Below are 20503 nucleotides of genomic sequence, written 5' to 3'. Positions count from 1 at the left end.
TAACATTTAAAGGTCATCAGTCTGTTTCATTCCATTTATTTATTCAAAAACGATTTTGGAAGGCAGTAAAGGTTTTCAGCTGACAAAAGAATGAATCTATAAACAGCCTAAATATTTGGTGTGACACCCAGATACACAATGCAGATGTCTTGTTTTTGTCGTACAGTGTGCAGCATTAGATGGGAAATGCTCCATCAGCTGTGATGACGAGGTTGGTCAGCCTTCGTTTTCTCCATCAACCATACATTATTCTGTCACTTTTACTTCTTACAAATGCTTGAACACTTTGTTTTATATTTAACAGAACATTAACTGCTACCTCATTGACAACAACGGCTTCGTTCTGGTCGCGGAGGACTATACTCTGGTAAGACACTGACACACAAAGAGACACATACACATATAGAGCCAGATCATGCAAGATTAGTGTTAAAGATTGCATAACAATCATAGCTACACATTTCCTGCAAGCAAAAAAACAAGGGACATTTCGATGCTATTTTAATTTAAGAGGAGCTATTAGCGCAATAGCTTGTTCTGACACCAGCAACATTAGGCTATAAACACAATTGGGTTTGTGCCAAATGAGAATCTATCATTTATTTGAAGACAGATTACATCCGAGTGGACCGAGTCAGTGCATACAGTGCATATCTACTGTACCTCTTGCATTTGTTGTCCTATTATAATTAAAATATTTTCCCTGCATCACAGTCATATTGTTGCCTAGACTGCTCTCAAGGAGACATGGTGCTGCCCTAGCATATACCCTCTGCTTAGATGTCCCCAGACATGCTGTCACTCTGGCTTTGTCTCATCTAGAAGCCAGTCCGCTGGCTGTCACTGCCCTTCTTCTGCTTGTTCTTTTCTGTTTCTTACTTGCTTACTTTATTTGATCTTAATTTAGAGGTGACGGAGCATTTAGGGTTCCTCTTGTCAAGTTGTTTCATCCAGTTGTTGTTATGTAGAGATCACCGACCGACAAGGTAACAGTAATGTGATACATTAAAGTAGTCAGTAGGTCCGGGTGAGCTGGAGGATCTACGAGGCCGTGTCATTTCTAGTAGGAGTTTCAGAGGTGGATGTTTGGATTCTCTGCCTCCCAGGTGTCAAGACAATTAGCATGTTGAGAGATGGAGGGCGTAGTTCACCCACCAAGTCCTGTGTCTGATATGGCTAATGGATGCTAATGGTTTGATAGCTTTATTCCTGTGGCATCACCTGGTTTGCAGCACTTTGGACAGGCAGGATGTCATGACATGTGACTGTGTTACAGTCAGCAGTCTTGGATGACATTGGGCCCTATGTTGAAACAATTAATCCATACAGAAAATGTTGATTTATCAAGCTTCTCTAATGTTAAGAAATCCAAACAAACAATTTTTTAATATCACCTTGTGGTAAGGAAAATGATGGAGAGGGGGATGGGTGGCGGGGCATAGCACACAGATCAGCTTAAATCAACAATGAGATTGTTGTTCTTTTTGCAGAAACTGTAGTGATGGCTTTATGTGTGGGAGATTTCATTCTTAGTTCTGTCCCTAGCATTGTGCGATGTTGTCTGTGTGCTTTAGGGTTTGGCAATTAAAGGTTTCTGGTATCAAATGCGATCTGGACTTGTGTCCACTTTTGTACCTGTAAGAGCTTCTAGCATTATAATCATATCGTTTTAAGGTGTTGAACCATTCTGTTATGACTTGTTATGCCTCCGCACTGGCACCAGCCATGGCCGTATGTATGCACAGACGGACGCCTGGACTCAAAGATGAACTGATTAGTTTTTTGGTCATGTCCATCCCATAGTGAACATGATTTCATCTTGAGCAGATTTCTTCAAATTTGGCACAAATGTCCACTTGCACTCAAGGTTGAACTGAATAGAATTTGGTGGTCGAAGGTTACAGTGACCAATCAAAACACGTTTTTGGCCATAACTCAAGAATTCATGTGCTAATTATGACAAATTCACATGAATGTCTGAAAGGGTAGAAATAAGATGGCATTTTGGACAGACATGGAGGCATACAACAGTGAGGTGGTAATTCTAGTTTTATTAAATAACATCAACTTTCTCAGACAGGAAAATTCTTTGGAGAAGCAGAGGGGGCTGTAATGAGTAAGCTTCTGCAGATGGGCTCTTTCAAGAGGTAAGTTTTGCAAACTGCACTTGTGTGGTTGTTTGAGTGTGTACTTATAAGTGCCAGCACAAGTGTATGTGTGAGTATGTGTAAATGTATGTGCATAATATCAGGCAGGCCACAGAATGAGAGCATGTCTTCCCTCGCGCTGACAGCTCTTAACTTGGCCAATCGTGTTGAGCTATTCAGCGCTGAACTCCGACCCCTCGCTCAGCAGAGTTCTCCGTTAGGGGATTACAGCAAATCTTTTCCTGAAACGGAGGAATTAGGAGAAACTTGAAGTCGCACACACACACACACACACAGACGCACATACGCAGACACATTCACACAGATATTGCTTGTTGTGGAGCTTTGTCTCCTGGAAAATGCCAGGAGCAGTGGGTGGCGACTTTCTGCAATTCATTTAGAAATTTAACCCTGGAGGATAACTTTCCCAGTATTTGAGAGTAGAAATACAGAGAATCAGTCACAGACGTATATTGCAGTTTGACTGTGGAATCAAACTGGTATGGCCCAGCATTTGTTGAATCTTTAAAGACCGTGTTTGCAGAAGCTTAAAAAACACATTTCCAGCACTGCAGTTCTGCCTTCGGGAAATGGGTGAGGAGATTTCAGCTATGCTGTCTCAGTACATCAAAATCATAGGTGGCAAATCATCGCACAAGTAGACAACCACGCCTGTTTATCATAAGGATGACGCTCAAAAGCTAACAGCTTCGGTTTACAGTCCCACTCGTAAAAACAAAGAGGCTACAACTGCTTTCACTGAATGTTTAATGTTGGATGATGAGAGATTGTTTCAAATGAAGGCCGATGTATGATGAATGAATAATATGACTTGTTGGTTAAGTATTAGCATGTGTAATATAGCTTATATATCCTAACACTAATGAATCCAGTGTGATCTGTCCAAACCCAGTGCCATCTGTGGAGAATTAATGTGCTAAGTTGCAGCACAGTTTTTGTCTTGTTTTGGATTTATCCATCAGCATCAAGGCTGCAGATGAAGACCCATTATTTCAGTCTTTTGGATTATCCATCTTTTCAAACAAGCAATAAAAAGGGAAATCAATACAAATATTGAACGTGATGTTATGCTCCCATGCAAAGTAAATGAAGGCTGGCACACCCACACTCGTATACAGCAGTCACACACCTTATACTCATACTCATAGACAGATATTGCATTAGTCTAGGTTTGCTGCTAACACCATTATGTGGCCTGGCTTAGTGCTAATTGGTTCCTGGCGGTGTGTTGGAGCTGTGTGTGTGTCACCGGTACTGTGACTGAGGTTTGAACATCGCCCAGGGCTGCGGATAGACTGGGCCCACTCAGACATCACACACATGCACATGTCGAGTATATAGGAACTTGTCCACAGGCTATGAGAAAGAGCACACAGTGTGTATGTGTGTGTGTTTATGTGTGTGTTAGGAACCCCTTGAATAACCTCACCCAGACAGACTGAGACCTCACACCCTCAGGGTCTACTAAGCCCTTAAATCCTCTGATATCCCACTCAAATATCCCCCCCAAATCATCTACACGCACACACACACACACACACACACACCTTCCTACATCACTTTGGGGAACCTCTCAGGGAGCTCTCGACTTTCCGTTGCTTTCCTTTTCCCGTTCTCGCCACATCCATCTAATATATTATCCGTAGGTAAAGTGTTGGTTAAAGCAGAGCCTTCCTTCCTGTTCTCACACAGCAGTCCAAAAAGCCCCGCCAGCATGTTATAGTACAGCTAACGTGTAAATGAAGACTTATATCAACTTATCTGGGCTATATCTCCCTGACAAATGCATTGTTTGTCTATAAAAACATTCAATCTATATTAAGTTCAATTTATCTATGTCTTTTATGTCTCTGTCTCACTCTCTGTACTCTGTCCTCACTTTCTCTGTCCTCACTTTTCCACCTTTATCTACTCAGGGTCACTCTGTATGACTACCAGGCTCTATGTTGGGTTTTTTCAGAAAGTAGTGACAGTGGACACACACTGTTGGATGTGAGTACTGCATTTTTTTACACTCCGTTTAACCTCGTTGCACTCCGCGCGATGCAAAGTTGGGGCCGTGTATCGTATGTTTATGTGTCTAATCAATGTTTCCTCTTTCTTTTTTTTCTTTAGCCTTACTTTGCTTTCTTCTCAATCGTGAAGTGGATCCTGACTGAGCTTGTCATGTAAGACTTCTGTGTATGTCAGAGTGTGTTTTGTCTGTAATAGCATATGCTTACTGCATACATATGCTTTTGAGGACGTGTATGGGGTGGCCTCTCCTGTCAATGTGTGTATGTGGCTATATATAAACTATATGATTGTTTACGAGTCCCTCCACATGCACGTTGACTTGATCATCAGTGATCATGAGCGGTAATGGCTACCTGATGTTTCCTGTAGCACGGGTAGTCCTGTGATGCCATGTTTTGGTTGCGGAGTCTTCCTGGGTGGTCTGTTGTCGCCGCAGTGCATCATGTGAGGATAGAGTTGTCAGTGCTAATTTTACAGCCGGTCACGGTGCAGGCAATTGTGTGTCTTTGAAATATAATGATCTTTTGATTTATGTTTTTTCATTTTAAATTGATGTTTTTCTTAAGATACAATTAAAATATAAAGAGTCACATATGAGTGAGTGAACTTATCTAAGGTCAGAACTAAAGGGAGAAAATAACCAAATCATCCGGAAACACAAAATGAAAGACAAATGGCAATGAGAGAAAAATTCATATCTATACCGTGGTTCCTTTTCAAACTAAATTGTTGATCTTTTGGAAAAATAGATAATTTTCCTGACTGTATTTCTTGAGAAACCTTTGTCATGTCGGTAAAAAGTGGTTGAAATTGTGAGCGTAGCAATATGTATTATATAAGCATGAGTTGGAGTGTATTGTTATGGTCGATGTCTTATCCATATTTAGATTCCTGGTGGAGTTCAACTTGTACAGCTGGTGGTACTCTGACCTCACAGCTAAAGGTAAGAGCACACTCTTTGGTTGACTGCTCATTCGCTCTCTGTGTGTCTGAAGCGGTCACACATGGGCGCACTCATATAAAAGTATGCAGCTTATACTCTAATTTAATAATAGTTTATATGCAAACAACATTGTTTATTTACATTTCTAATACACATGGCGTTGGGCATGCACACAGCTCTGCTCTTCATATTTATTTCGATTGTCTGTTGAAGTTGAAAACAGTCACAATGGTCATTATAATTGAATAATTAGATACATTGAGTGCTACATTTTTTGGGATTCTCAATGAATAATATCTAATCAATAATTATACTACGGAGAGTGAAAGAATCAGGATTATTATTCTTACTGTACATTTTTCTAATTGTTAATTCCTATGATTTACATTTTTTCAATACTTTATTATTTATTTATTTTACAAATTAGATTTTTTGCTGGAATCAAAATTCTAACTTGCAGCACCCATTACAGGCTTTCATTACATGTCAAATGGGTCTGTGTGTTTTTATTTATTAATTCATTTATTTCATTATGGTGTTACATTTTCAACATTCAGAAACAAAAATGAAAAGTAAAACATCAATTCTATTTAGTAATTCAAAAAACTTGTCCATTGTCAGAGAGATAAAGAAAGATATTGTCCTTTGCAAAACAAACTCAGATTTAGTTATTCTTACAATTCATGTCATTTAAAGCACTATAAACACAGACAGGTCCTTATGCATCTCATAGTTCCTAATCATCAACTATTTAAAGTTAACGTAATTGTGTTTCAGCTCAAGGCTTATACCTCAACATTACCATGTGCAGCATTAAATGAATAACACCTAATTTTCCAGTTTCTGAAACATGTGTTTTTTTAATAATAGTTTTAGCAGCTAACTCGCAAAGACGAAAAAAAGAAATGAAGCAATTTTCAATCTTACATCTGCCCATAAAAACATTAATGTTTTGTAGAATGGTTATCAAAATGCTTTTTTTGGGGGGGTTTTTCTAAAATATATAATCCAAAGATGAAAACATACTCTGACGCGGTCAGATACACTGTCAGTTTTTCATAGTAATACTTACATAATACTTGATGCACATGGAACAAAGTTCATTGCGTACAGAGTAAACAACCAGTGTCCTCAACACTGACCTCCTGTCTTCATATTCAACATCTCCCCTCCATTTCCTCTCTGAGTCAGTGTGACCACTGGAAAAACAGAAGAAAAGGGCACAATCCAAAACCTAGTGTAAAAAAAATGGCAGAACACGTGATTGCCTCAAGTGACCCCAGTGTGAGAGACTGTGTGTGTGTGTGTGTGTGTGTGTGAGTGAGTTTGTCTGCACACATTTGTATTTGTTTGTGTGTCCAGAGGGGGTTGTACTTGATGGTTTTATGATCTGTACGGGTGTATGTCATATTGGTAGTGGTGGGAAGCAATATCCGCTTCATAACAGAAGGCAGAAGGCTTCTCTTTCTTTCTTTCGCCTCACTCAGTCTATCTGTCTCTCCTTCTCTGGTTTTACGTCTCAACCTTTCTTTTTCTGTGTCACTGTCTTCAACAAACTCACGCACATTCTAATATGATTACCGCCAAGCTATGAACGCTGTGATGCCTTATACTTTATGGTGTGTTGAATACAGTTTGCCTGTCTGAAATTAAAGCCTCACTAAGCAGCATCATATAGTGGTATTAATTCTAGCCAAAACTAATATGAAAATATTTCGTGTGCGAATGTGAGAGAGGGGAGAGAGGGAAAGAACCACAAAATGAAAGTCGATAAAATGCTTTCCTTGCACACTCTTATCCCGAATGAAGTGAAGCTGGGCATCGCTGCTCGCCAAGCAGTCAAGACAATTTCACAGCTGGCTAGCCTCAGGTCTTAGCAGCACTTTCTATATCTTTTTACAATAGAGACACAGACCTGTGACACACAGCTGAAACACCCCAATTTAGCAGCCTGTAACCCAATCTACACAGCCTCTCAGCCAGAACTAATCCCAGACGTTTATACATGTAGGCTGCGTTTCTCACAAGCTTATAATTTATATACAACTGCACACACACTCTCATTTATTTTTCACACAATGATACTGCAGTGCTGACATCCAGTAATTAGACTTCTCCATTCAAATCACACACATAATCCACCATCTTTAGAAAACTGTTTCGTAAAAAAAATGTGTGAAGACCACCTTGAAAAAGCGCAACGTAATAAATAAATGAATAAAACCCACATGTTTCTAAATGTTTAGATTTAATAAACAAATTAGAATTACATAGCCCCCCCCCCTTTCAATCATGTAGCATTGTTTTAAACCTCTGGGTGGCAGGAGAGTTCAAGCAATTTTGCATAAATGTCTGGCACAGATTCACACAGCAAATACCTCCAGCAGGACAAGAGTCAACTCTGGTTCAGAAGTGCTGCTTTCTTTCAAACTTGTATATTTACAAGGATGTGGTGTGTTTAACTGTTTGCTTTCAATCTATTTGCATTTACATATTTTAAATATGTATTTGACTTTCAAATAGTTTTTCCATGACTACCTCACCCAATTTCGTTTTTCTTTCTCTCTCTTTCTGCTTTCAGCTCAGCGGAGGGGTCGAACCATGCAGGTACCATGTGACACGGAGTACCCGGCCTTCGTCTCCGAGAGAACCATCAAAGAGAACATGGGCAACGTTGACTGTGACGGCTGCATCAAGTATGAAACACACACACACACACACATGCAGACACACGTGAACACACATCAACAACACAGTAACAACAACAATCTCAATATCCGTCCGCTGTTCAGTAACACACCTCGGATATCAGCGGGCCACTACATTCCATAAAACAACCTAACAATGAAAAATGAATCATCCTGTTAACTATCATCTTGGCGTAGTATTTTTATCTCTGTAATCCCTGATAATGAGAAACACATTTAAATCATTTGTTGTCTGCTGAAAACACTTTTATCCAGGCAATCCATCAGAGACACACACGCAGACACTCGCTCTCTCTCCTCCGGCAATTTGAAATACAAGGCATTTAAAGATGAGGGAGAGGGGTGGAAAAAAAGGCTTCCTTTAAAAATGGGAAAATGAGTGTGGTCCCCTTTAACAATTTGGGCTTTTCTGTCAGGCAATTGTGGGGTGTTCTCTGGATCCCTCCAATGGGCCCTTCATTGCTCCCAGCTGTGGAACTGCCAGGGAGGCTCAGAACCCTGTGTGTGTGTATGTGTGTGTGTGTGTGTGTGTGTGTGTGTGTGTGTGTGTGTGTGTGTGTGTGTGTGTGTGTGTGTGTGTGTGTGTGTGTGTGTGTGTGTGTGTGTGTGTGTGTGTGTGTGTGTGTGTGTGTGTGTGTGTTTTCCTTGTGTGTCTGCTGCCGGTACAGCCCCACAAGGTCAGCAGGGTAACCACTGCCCTGGGTGCTAGGAGTAAAATGCGGTTGGGGATGCAGTCACACTACCAAACACACATACCGTGTATACACACACACACACAGCACCGTCTTACACACACCCACACACACACATGACAGAAGCGGGCATGAGAGAAGAATGGCCTCATCTCCAATGATGACACCAGAAATGGGATTAGCGGGCAGGCCTGTGTGCTCTGAGCAACATGTCGCCTTCAAATAAATCTTTTTTAAAGCACAATGAATTTGACAGAGTAAAATGGAGTTTTTATTTGGGTTATATGGAATTTTATAGCTCACATTAGTAATAGAGGATATTGGTGATAAACATCTGTTTCACGTTACAGGCTGACTGAGGCCTTTCTCTCATATTTTCATTGGGACACGTGTGTGTGCTTAATGCTCTGGGAAATATACTCTAAGCTTTTGCCCGTTAAACTTCTCTTTACTGTATTTTGACTGTGTGTGCATGTGATGTCAGTATTTGTATTTGTCCATTACTTCCTGATATCTAGCGAATGCTATAATAGCTTAAGTGGCCCTATAAGATGATTTAACCTCCATTAATGCATAGCCAACTTCTCTAGACTGCAACATGAGATGTAGGACGAAGAGTGTGTCATGTCTCTAACCAGAGAAAGTCTTCAAGGGGACTATTAGCGACAATACTCACAGCCATATATCCTATCTCGCCACATGCTCCTTTATTTTTTCTTGACCGCCCCAGACGAGCAAAAGAGAGAATTTCAAAGTTGCAATGAGCTACAGCTTCGGCGCTACAGTCAGCCGTGTAGACGTGCTTTCATTCTTAAATTGCATCTGTCTTTATCCCTGTCACACCAATAATTATGGTATTGCTGAAATATTTGTTTATATTATCATACTGTCACTCCCGACTTACTATAAGGCAAGTTTTGCTACTTTAACACAACTTTTTAAACATATTTTAGTGCCCCGGTTGTATCAGAGACGTGGTCTTTAGTAAAAAAGTATTTGAGAACAGTAACAAAAATAAATTGGTATCGCAGTCTTTATGGAACCAGCAATTTATTTTTGTATCACATGTTAAATTAAGTTCCTATTTATATGCAGAAGGAATAATTGTGTCCAATTTTAGAATTAACTTTTATAATTAAATCCAATTGTCAATTTTTTGATGACATATTTCATATTTTTTATGACATTTTTAGATTGCAAAGTTTTAATGTCATTTGTTACTCATTTAGGACCTTTATGCTGAATTTGCGCCAACCACTGCCCGGAATTTAAAAATCCCCAAATAATAAAAAAATCTTTAATAGAGCCCCTCTGAATAAACTGTCTATTGGAATCATGTAAAATGTGAAAAAAGGCTTAAAATGAGAATACTGGAATCATGGCGCCCAGTTTCCCCAAAAGAAATGAAAGAAATGAAAATAAAATGACAGCATTGCTCTGAAAACTCTCCAGTCTGTTTGGTGAGATTTTATTGAATTAGTCTTTCTTAAATTACACACACCAATTACTGGTCAAATTTCCCAACTGTGATGACAGATATTTCTGAAAACCATATGCATGCTGTTATGGTGAAGTTATGTAACAATTAAATTGTTGTAAAATTGTGAACACTCTCTACAGGACACACAAATAATATTGCATTTAGCCGCTGAGCGTGGACAGATTTCACCAAAGGTAGAAAGAACCTCGGTTCTGCATCAAAAGCAAAGCATATGTCAAGCATAATGTATTGTGAAATGTTATTATCTTAGCTCCAACTGCTAAAATGACCTTCAGTACAGCTGGCTCTCCAAAGGTAAAACATTTTCCTTCATGATCAAAAAGTGTTGTTATGCAGTGCTATTTTTTTTGTCAGCTTCAGCTACAGATTGTGTGATATGTTTTGTCAGAACTTCGATAAGGAGACATGATCTGTCACCACGTCTTTGTGTGTGTCTTTTCCTATAGTACATCAACTTTGTATTATACATCTGTCTAACTCCTGATTTCTTTCTCTGTTACTGCCTTATCTTTATTTTTGCGGGTCTCTGTGTCACTCACTGTCACACTCTGTCGTTCTCTATCATTACTCAGAGAAACGTATTGGATGTCGTTACTGTCTGTGTGCTTCTGAGAGACAGAGAGTATGCATGACGGTCTGCCTCTATCTGTATATCATACACATTCTTGTGTGTGTTGAAAAGTGTGCCTTCACAAGCGGTGTAGTGCTCCTTTTTCCAGCTGTGCTGTCGGGATGTGTTTAAGTCTTTTCTCCAGGAACACTTGCTCTGCTTTCTGTCAGTGGGCTGAGCTGGGACTGCCCAGCGCTGTGCAGGGGTGAGCATGGATTATTAAACATCAGCAGATCCCAATTTACCCTGATTGGAACTGGCTTGACCTATTAGGTGGGCTGGTTTGGTTAGGTTTGGTTAGTCATGGGGGAATTAAAGTGCGGTGGATTGGTGCTGCTGAGGGTTTGTGGTCTGATTAGTCATTGTATTGAATTTGTAAGGATGGAGATATTCCTAGGTCTGTTTTGATCTGCCAGGTCTTTGCCTTACTTCCTCCTTCACAAGAGTTGAGAAAATGTATGCGTGTATTTCTGCATTTGTGTGTGTCCTTTCAGTCAAACGTGCATGTTCTCATACGTGTCTGATAAATGCCTCACGGTGAACTTGATAATTCAACCGGCTGTGGCAGAGTAGAGGGCGGGAGAGAAGCAAAAGAAACAGAAAGAAAGGGTGACAGAAATAAGAGATCATCTTTACGACCTCTCTTCTTCGTAAAGCTTATCCACGGTCATAAATCGTTAGCCAGGAGGCCGAGGCGAGAACTGATCTCTCAGGCTAGTAAAACACAACCATGAGAAGCTATGAGCACAAAAGTGTGGTTCCCATTTGTCTCCCTTCGCAATGTTTTATATTGGGCAACACTTCATTGGTGCTCGACTTGGATAGGATATAACAAAGACAAAAGTGAAGGTAGGGAGAAAAATTTGGAAGAGAATGGGATGGAGTGAGTTGGAGAAGAAGTATGTGTCCATCGATGTCTCTGTATGTTTATTGATAGCTGGCGGTTAGTGCATCTCCCCTCCACCAGGGGAGAATGTGAACACTCATAACGTAAATCCTCTGACACACGTGGAAATTTACATCATGCTCATGCGCCCACTTGCCAATTCAACTCTCAATCCTCCCTTGCTCCCTCTCTCTTCTTCCTTCCTCATATTTTTTGTTTCTGGCTGTCTGTGCTGTGATTGGCAGGTCCTTTGTGATCCAGCAGATCCCCAGCAGCAATCTCTTCATGGTGGTGGTGGACAACAAGTGTGACTGCAGCATGTTTGAGCCAATCACCATGGACCCCATCGAAATCATGTATATCCTTCAATGGCCAAAGACTGGTATAGAAACAACCCCGGATTATGTTGTTTTAATATGGAAGTCTATTTTACCACCTCATAAGCTCCAGTGTCACAGTCCTGTAGTTATAACCACTACGTGTCCAACAATGTTGCAGGGATGTAAAGAGCAAAGGGCATTTTAATTTGTGGGGAGGTGTTTGGGGAGTTTGTTTGCCCTCTACCCTTTTGGTAATGAAAGAGATGAGAGCATTATGAGGGTCAAGATCTAAAGGCTTTGAGACTACACTCTACTAGAAGTCTGTTTCACAGTGCTTTTCAGTACAGTTCATCTTTATTGACAAACTCAGTCTGTCAGAAAAACGCACAAGCAACAATACATACATAAAAATGAAAAATTGCCACTTTTTATAAAAGTCATCATAATGTTTCCACAGGGGCAGCTGGTATTGCACAACACTAAAACATGGATGTGACAGAAGCATGATAATTGTGACAACAAACCAATTACATTGCATTGACTGCTGCAACCTTTGGACTTGCAAACTTAAGGTGCTCAGCACTGAATTAATCAGAACCACTTGCTTTATTATCAGATAGCTATGTTATTGACCTCATTGGTTGCGAGTCCCAATGTGTCACTGTTAGCAATATTATCCACTTTCTAGGGGTCACTTTTAACTTAATTAAATAAAGCAGATTAATGTTTCCTCCACAACTCAGCTGTATTATTAGCTCAATAAACTCCTTCTATAGTGCATGGTAGAAATATATTGCCCGTGTTCAGAGCTCTCACCTCCTTCCAAAATGGTGAGTGTGTGTGTGTATGTCCGTGTGTCTGTGTGTCTCTGTGTTTGGACTGTGTTACACAACAGCCCACGCTGTGATGAGATACTGATCAATAACAGACACAGCTCAGAGTGGAGTCAGCTTGAGCTGTTTTCTCCTACAATATCTATCTAAATTGTATGCAGTACAGTCCCACTGTATGTACATATACACCACTGTTCATTTAGTTGTGGAGTGCTTCCTGTAGCATCAAAAGAAAACTCATCAAATATTACTCAGAGTCTGCTTTTTTCCTATATGCACACCGTGCTGTGCACAAAAGTATGACTGCCAATGTAAGAACTCAAAAACATCTATTCCTTTCCTTTATAAACAAGAAATACACTCCAGCAGGAAAAAACCCCTGCAGAGGGTACACATTGTCTGTTATTGACTTAACTTCAGCTGCACATAATGAGTCTCTCAAGTGCGAGAGGTTGAAGATGCAAAAGGACAGGAGGCGCCCAGATACCTGTCACCCTTTTCACCCAGAGGTATTCACTCCACATACACAGATACTGCACGCACAGTTCACTCACAATAATAGTACTTTCTTTCATAATAAATCCCCTGCAAATTCTGCTTTTGTGTTTTATTAAAATATTCCATATATGTTCATATCTTGACACCCCCCCCCCCCCCCTTATTTTCTTTAGGAGAACTCAATGGAGTGTGGAGGAGCTGCGGGTCTCACCCCGTCTCTCGCAGCAACACTGCTCTGCGTCTTCCTAGCGCTGTTCCCCAGGTGACCAGAGCTGGCGAAGCCTCTCCATCCTGAACTTGACTTGGATCCGCTTGACTCGGCATGCAAAAGAATCGCAACAATGCCACAGAAAAAAAACACTCCTGCCCCTTATAAAACTGTGCCCAATTCCAACTCACCACCAACAAAGCCCCCTAGCCCTGAGGTACCTCCATACAAGACACCTATATGAGAACTGATAATGGATAGCTATTACGGCTGCTAATTAGTGATCATTACGGTGCTTTTGCAATATCACATGAGCTGCACGGAGAGGTCATTGGGGAGATACAAACTTAGGAACATAGTAATATTGCCAACAATGTACATAGTAGCTTAAAAATTGCACAAGTGGTCCAGTAAAACCCACTGACATTCACACCACTATGTTCACTCCTTTTAGGTTGCAGCTAAGGGCTGGGGTCTGTAGCTGGACTTGGAACTGGGCATTACAGCCACGTAACACCCGGTTGGAGAGAGACAGGTGCACCTTTGCCTGGCTCACTCTGAATTTGAATGGACAATAATGATTCTGAAGATTGAAAAAAAAAAATAATACTGAAGATGAAGATGATTATATGTGGCCGGGGTCGTAATATAATGTTTGTCAATGATATTTTTTTCATGATGGGAAAAAACAAGTTATAGTCTATATGAAGAAAAAAAATAATTTTATTTATGATTTGCAAGTGGTACCCATAAACTGTGACTATGAGATTTTTTGAGTCCTCTGATGTGAGTGGTTGTTGATATTTGAGCTTTGCCTTATTGAACGATATTGGTCCTGTTTGTGTACTTTTGAAATAAAATGATGTTTAAAATGGATGCTGTTGTTGAAGTCATGTTGTTAGCAACGCAGACCTTCAATAGAACAATATAGTTGACATAAAGCATCAGTTCTCGTCCCTATAGACTGTTTTATTGTTGTTGGCAGAGTTGGTTGATTAATACAGTATCTCTTAGCGGTTGGCTGTGGGAAATGTTTGCCTGCTTTTCGGTCCCTCCACATGAACGGAGATGTGCGTGCCTGCACACATGCATGTATTTGTATGAGTGCATCTGGTGTTTCGCTCATCCGTCATTTATGTAACCCTCTACTCCAGAGGTCTATCCCCCACATAAAGATAGACAATAAAGACCATGACACTGGAATCGTAGGCCAACCACAACATACATCTGTATGTGTTTAGGAAATAGACACAAAAATCCTTCTTTTCTGACAAACATACTGTACACATAAATGCAAGAATAGGATTCATGTGCCATGCCAGGCTAACTCATATGCGTTTGTGTGTGCGTACAGAGGAGCACAATAAGTAAAAACAACAGCGGTTCTCACAGAACCAGGGCCGGCAGGGAGGCACTCTGTTGTGGTGTCGATGTCAACACCAAGGTCCCTGTGGTCAACAACGGGACATGCTACTTCTTCCTCTGTATTCCCACCTCTCGACCAGCCAGCTCTACTGACCCCAACTTCCTCCTCCACAGACAAGGTGATTCTCCCCGTGCCAGTGGTTTAATCTGGTCTCTATTGTTTCATTGATCTTGTCCCTTGAGCAGAACTGTTTCACTCTAATCATTTCCAGTAGATTGTGCTCTTCCTCTTTCTGTAGCACAAAGACTCCCTGACTTGCTGGTGGGTCATTTATCACTGCATAATGGGATTGGAGCTGTTTTGGGTCACAAATCCAATCCGGTCTGTGATTCCTTCCTGTTTGCCAGATGAGTTATGGGAAAGTGCATCCAATGTGTGTACAAAAGCCAGACGTAGGAAAGCAATCTTCTTTCTGAGTTACAATGGCAGCCCTCATGCCAGCCTGGGATCCTGTGACTGATAAATGCTCATCTGTGTTTTCTTCAAGCTGTTTTCCCCACACAGTGGGAAGGGGAAACATAACACATGCAGATGCTTTAAGACATTGTTTTTCAAATATCTCCCTGCACACTGCTCATGTGCGCTCATCACGCAGGTCGGAAGGGAATTCAGCTACTTGAAGTGAATAGAAGGTAATAAATAAGATCCATTGAAATACACAATTGTATGGAAACATAAATGTGTGTCTTTACAGGTTTGTTCACTTGGATGCCAGTTCACACCTTTGACCCCGGTCCATCAAAGGAGACATGAATGAGAGAAACATCACTGAAAGTATCTTATGAGAGCGTCCACATTCTTTCCCAATGATCCAATTTACGCGTCTGTTTGTGGTGGGAAGGAACCCCTGAGAGAGGAGTCACTGATCACTGGGACACAATGCCCTGAAGGGGCCCTTCAGTTCAAAACACACCCATCCATCAGCACTCACACCACTCTAACCCTGTTTGCTTACCATTATCTTGACTGCATGAGAAATCTCTTTTGCTTATATGCCGGAAGACAGATGACAGTGAAACACACACATATTCACACATTCAAACATTAGTGCAAACATGCACATGCATTAACACGAACATGTATGACACACAGAGAAGGGGTCACACACAGGGCAAAGCTTTTGGCGTTACCTCGGATTGGAATGGCTAACATTGATGGTTTGCATTGAGGACCACGGATATGTTTAAATGGAAATGATTCTGTGCAACTGAACCACACCAGGACCACACACAGGCCCGGTGACCACAACACGTCACAGTTAAGACAAGCTGGGAAAACACACGCACAATTCTGTCGGCATTCCACGGGGTGACTAACAAAATCTCAGCTCTGCAACTCATTGTGCTATGTATTCTTATGTTTGCCTAGAGGACAGGCTTACAGTAGTAAATACGTCATTTTAGAGAAACAATACCAAGAAAGAACTTTGCTTACTGGATTTATTTTATCTTATGGATTGTGTATTTGCGGTATCATTGTCATTCTTTTTTTTTTTTTTACATTTACATCCCTTTTCTTCTAAGCATCTTGTCCTCATCTCTGTCCTTGTTTACCACCTTCTCCACACTCCTTTACCTTTTTTTTTCCTGCTGCTCTGGTAACATGCTCACTGGCTGTAGCGGTGATAATGACCAGACCGCTCGACTACCTCACCCACACATACATGTACCCACCCACACACACACACACACACATCAGAGACGAAAACCGAACCAAACCCCAAAGGCAATTTGTTCCTGCACGTGCCAGGAGACGCGCTGCTGCCAAGGTTGAGAGGTGCCAACTGAAAACATACACTCTTAACACATGCTCTCATACTCAGAGTTAGTAGTGCACCCCATGCTGTGACAGGAAGAATAGACTTCAGTACTTATGGACCTCTTGGTGAGCTTGAGGACCTGACAGCCAGCTGTGCTAATACTGTCTGTGTGTGTTTGTGTGTGTCTGTATGTGTGTGCGCGAGCGTTTGTCCTTATTTGCAAACCTATCCAACAGTGGACATCAGCATCAATATATAGTTCAGCAACAGTGGACTGGTAAGCCAACAGCGGACCTTTTAGAGGTCCTGCTTTAAATGTTGAAATTATTTCTAAGTGAATTTATTTTCATTTTAGCCAACAGGGAACCTTCAGGTATGTGCAAGTAAATGTTCATACTCAGCACTGCCTCTGCAGGCTGGAGCAAGGACTTTAACAACTCACTAACATACTTAATATATCAGTCCACTGTTTTAATGTGGGAATGTGCGTGTTGTTTTGTAATAATTCACCAGCCTGTAGTTCATCAATTCTCTTTCAGAGAGGTGCTTACCGTCTTATACTGAATACTACCAGATACTACCAAAACTGAACAAAACCAGAACAAATCATATGCATACATCTAGCATTCCATCCTGTGTTCGTACAAACAAGCTGAGGGAGATTTTTCAACATTGGCATATTGAGCGGAGTCTTTGTAGCTGTGATCGGAGCTCTGCCACCCTGTTTCTATGAAAAGCCTCATTTGGTTACACATGGCAAGCTGAGCAATGGCCTGGAGGGGCATACATATTGGCTCCCTCAAACAGGAAGGAGCTAAATGGAGACCCACGAGCCCCCTGCCTTGCCCCTGTCACTCAAATGCACCCAGGCTGTTTTTAGAGTGTGTAGGCCCTTTTAACAGAATGGACAGTCAGGAATGAGGAGAGAGGGGAGGGTAAGCAAGGGAAAGGAGGAAAACTAGATTGGAGGTCAGGGACGCAACGGAGGGAAAAGGCGGGCTGATTACACCCGAGTAGGTGGTCTCACGAATTCATTACTCAAAGCAAGCAACACCATTGGCTCTCGGCCTCGGTTTGTCCCCAGGTCTCTGCACTGGATTGGGATTGAGAACCGCTGTAAGTATTGTGAGCATTTTAGAGTGCCCTCTGATCACAGTTCATCAGCATCAGCATGTTTATCTTGGATGAAGGACCGATCAATGAGTTAGGAACTATTGGATGTTGGCTCCCTCATGCCTGCTTTAAATCCTTCTGTGCTGATGAATACTGATTGTTGATATGATAATTGATGTTGTGTTTTTTTGTACATGGCGTCTCTGGCCATGGTGTGGTTACTTCAAACTTGTATAGAAGTCTGAGTATGTGTGTGTGAGCATGTGTGTGTGTGTGTCCATCTGTCTTGTTTGATTTGTATCTTTATACCTCAGCTGGAGAGCTGCTCCTGCTAACCCTCTATGAACTCAGTGTGGACAGGACTAAATGGTTGCTCTTATTGGCACGTCTGTGTGTGCGTGCCTGCGTGCGTGCCTGCATGCATGCGTGAGTGCGTGTGTATGTGTGTGTGTGTGTGTGTGCGTGTGTGCATGTGTGTGTGTATGCATGACTGGCGAAACTTATAACCTGCATGTTCTGCGTAGGCCTATGCCTGGCCCTGGGACATCAACGCCCTTAGTTTGCATAGCAGAGCAGTGAAAGAAAGGCTAAGGTTACAACCACAGGCCCTGACAGAAAAGTCACTGCAGCAATATGACATTTTTATGCCCTAGTGTCCCTCACTCGCCCGCTCTCTCACCCTGCCCTCCGCCATCATTACCTTCTTGACCGTAGGAATGTCCAAAGCCTTGCTCCTGACATCAACCGCTGCCCTGTGCGTCCTTCTGTTCTCTCTCACTATAACCACCATCACGCCCCTTTTCTGTATCTCTGATCAGTGTGTTAGTGTGCACGTGAGCACTTGTGCTGACACATTTATGCTTATGCATACAGTTTGCACTTGTGTGTGTGTGTGTGTTTGTGTGTGTGTGTGTTTGTGTCACGCATGTGGTCCTCCTGCTCTCTCTCACCCTAACTGTCTGGAGCATTTAGAGGAAATGACATCACAGCAGGGTAATCTTGGGCGCTGACGTGTGTTTTGCGGTAGAGGCAGGCTGGGCTGTGACGCCGTCTGTTTGTATTTCAAGATCCAGTTGATTAGGGCTCTCATTTATGTAACTATTATAGTTCCACAGTTAAAGGCCATGTTGCAATTAAAAATAATCAGGGCTGTAATACTCTGACCATGATCTCGCCATAGCTCAAAGGCAGTGAGCGTGTGTATGGTTGCATGTCTGTGCAACCATATGAGTGTTTGTGATTCATATTACTTATTAGTGGGTGCATGGAGTATATTATTAATGAACTGTGTAATTGAAAAGGCCTGCAGTGTGTCATTACTGGGAAAAGAAAAGAGAAAACTAAAACACAATCGGATTTATCCAAAACAGGAAGAGGACAAGTGCGTGAGGCTAAAAGAGGCAGAGGACAAGAGTGACAGACAGAGAGACCAGCTCAGAAAGCAGAAACAGGAATCAGAGCGAGGGAGCAGAAGAGTGTGTATCCATTTGTATGTATGTGTGCGTGTGTGTGTGTGTGTGCGTGCAAGAGAGAGACACACACACACAGAGACGGTTGATTTGTTCTTTTTTTGAGTGAAGAGATTTGTAGTAATCCTACTGAAATGCTGTCATCATTCATGAATTGTGTAAGAGTAATTACACAAACGTGCATAGACACACTGCACTCTTATGACCTTAGTGTGTTTCTGTGAGCCAGTCAAAATCACAACATATGACAGTGTGGTTTTACAGAGTCTTTCTCCCGATTACCAGGAAGAACATAGATGAGTCCTCCCATGTTCTCCCTGGTACTTTTTTCCTTTCCACCTTACTGAAACTTATTTCCCTCTCCTTCTTACTAAACCTTATTTCCTCCGCTTGTCACTGGACCTTGAACTGGGGCTCTGCTTCAGTAGAGATCAAAGCTGTGTCTGTGTCATTCAATCAAACATCCAAATCACATTTAAGCTCCTGCGTGATTTTGATGATTTCCTTGGTGCCCAACGACAACACCTCATACAAAAGCACATCCTTAAAGTGGAATTAAAATGTCCATGTTCATAAATATCCCCAGAGAGCGAGCTCAGCATACAATGGTGTAATCAGACATATAAACTCTTTAAAATCTCTCAGTCTCTTGGCTCATCACACCACTTTTACTGCCGGTGGCACAGCCATGGTTAAGGACACAGGATGGAGCTCCTGCTCTATGCAGTGCCTCCCAATCAGCTCTGAAGCCTAGAGCTGTTTATCAGAGAAAATAATTCCTCTGTAAACCATTCAAACTAGCCCAACTCAGTCTCACAAGCCAAATGCCTTGCCATTGTGCTGATACAGAAGAAATGGACCTGATCCTGATTAGCTATGTATTTATGGACTGAGGGTAACATGTTGGATCAGAATGGTAATTTTGGCCACCATCTGTTTATATACTTTTTTAACAATCTCCATGATGTAAACAATGTGTGTGGTTTGCAAGTGCTAAATGCCTGCCCCATTAAACGATCAGCTCTCTGCTGCTTCAAAGAAACTACATTGCTGCGACGGCATAAACCTAATAACCTAGTGCATGAAGTTCTTCAGAGTAATTACGACTTGATGTGCAACAATGAAAAGTAAAATCATTAAAGAAAGTAACACAAAGCCAAATAAAATAAAATACATAATGTTACAGTAAAACTAGTAGTATAATGTAACAAGAATAGTGTGTGTAGTTGTAACAAATGAGTAATGGATTTTCTTTGCAAAAGAAAAGACACTATGCATTGGATATGGGTTATGACTATATTTTCACAGTGCCAGTCCAGAAATAATAATGTGTGAATGATTATTCTGGGATAG

General features: G+C 41.4%; 1 protein-coding gene across 1 annotated transcript in view; it reads left to right on the top strand.

Annotated features, from left to right (window-relative positions):
• cacna2d3a (calcium channel, voltage-dependent, alpha 2/delta subunit 3a) overlaps positions 1–13441 on the top strand; it is a gene marked incomplete at both ends in the record, with an annotated part of 101591 nt that extends 88150 nt beyond the window's left edge. Inside the window, 10 exons of the mRNA XM_079168214.1 lie at positions 167–211; positions 305–367; positions 2077–2147; positions 4085–4160; positions 4284–4336; positions 5072–5127; positions 7709–7823; positions 11770–11906; positions 13098–13186; positions 13349–13441. Of these exons, the coding sequence (XP_079024340.1) occupies positions 167–211; positions 305–367; positions 2077–2147; positions 4085–4160; positions 4284–4336; positions 5072–5127; positions 7709–7823; positions 11770–11906; positions 13098–13186; positions 13349–13441 (798 nt within the window). The remainder of the gene's footprint in view (positions 1–166; positions 212–304; positions 368–2076; positions 2148–4084; positions 4161–4283; positions 4337–5071; positions 5128–7708; positions 7824–11769; positions 11907–13097; positions 13187–13348) is intronic.
• Between the last annotated feature and the right edge of the window lie 7062 nt (positions 13442–20503).

The sequence above is a fragment of the Pholis gunnellus genome, assembly GCF_910591455.1.
Source record: "Pholis gunnellus genome assembly, chromosome: 2".
In the NCBI taxonomy this organism is placed as follows: Eukaryota; Metazoa; Chordata; class Actinopteri; order Perciformes; family Pholidae; genus Pholis; species Pholis gunnellus.
This window is presented reverse-complemented; position numbering and strand designations above follow the sequence as displayed.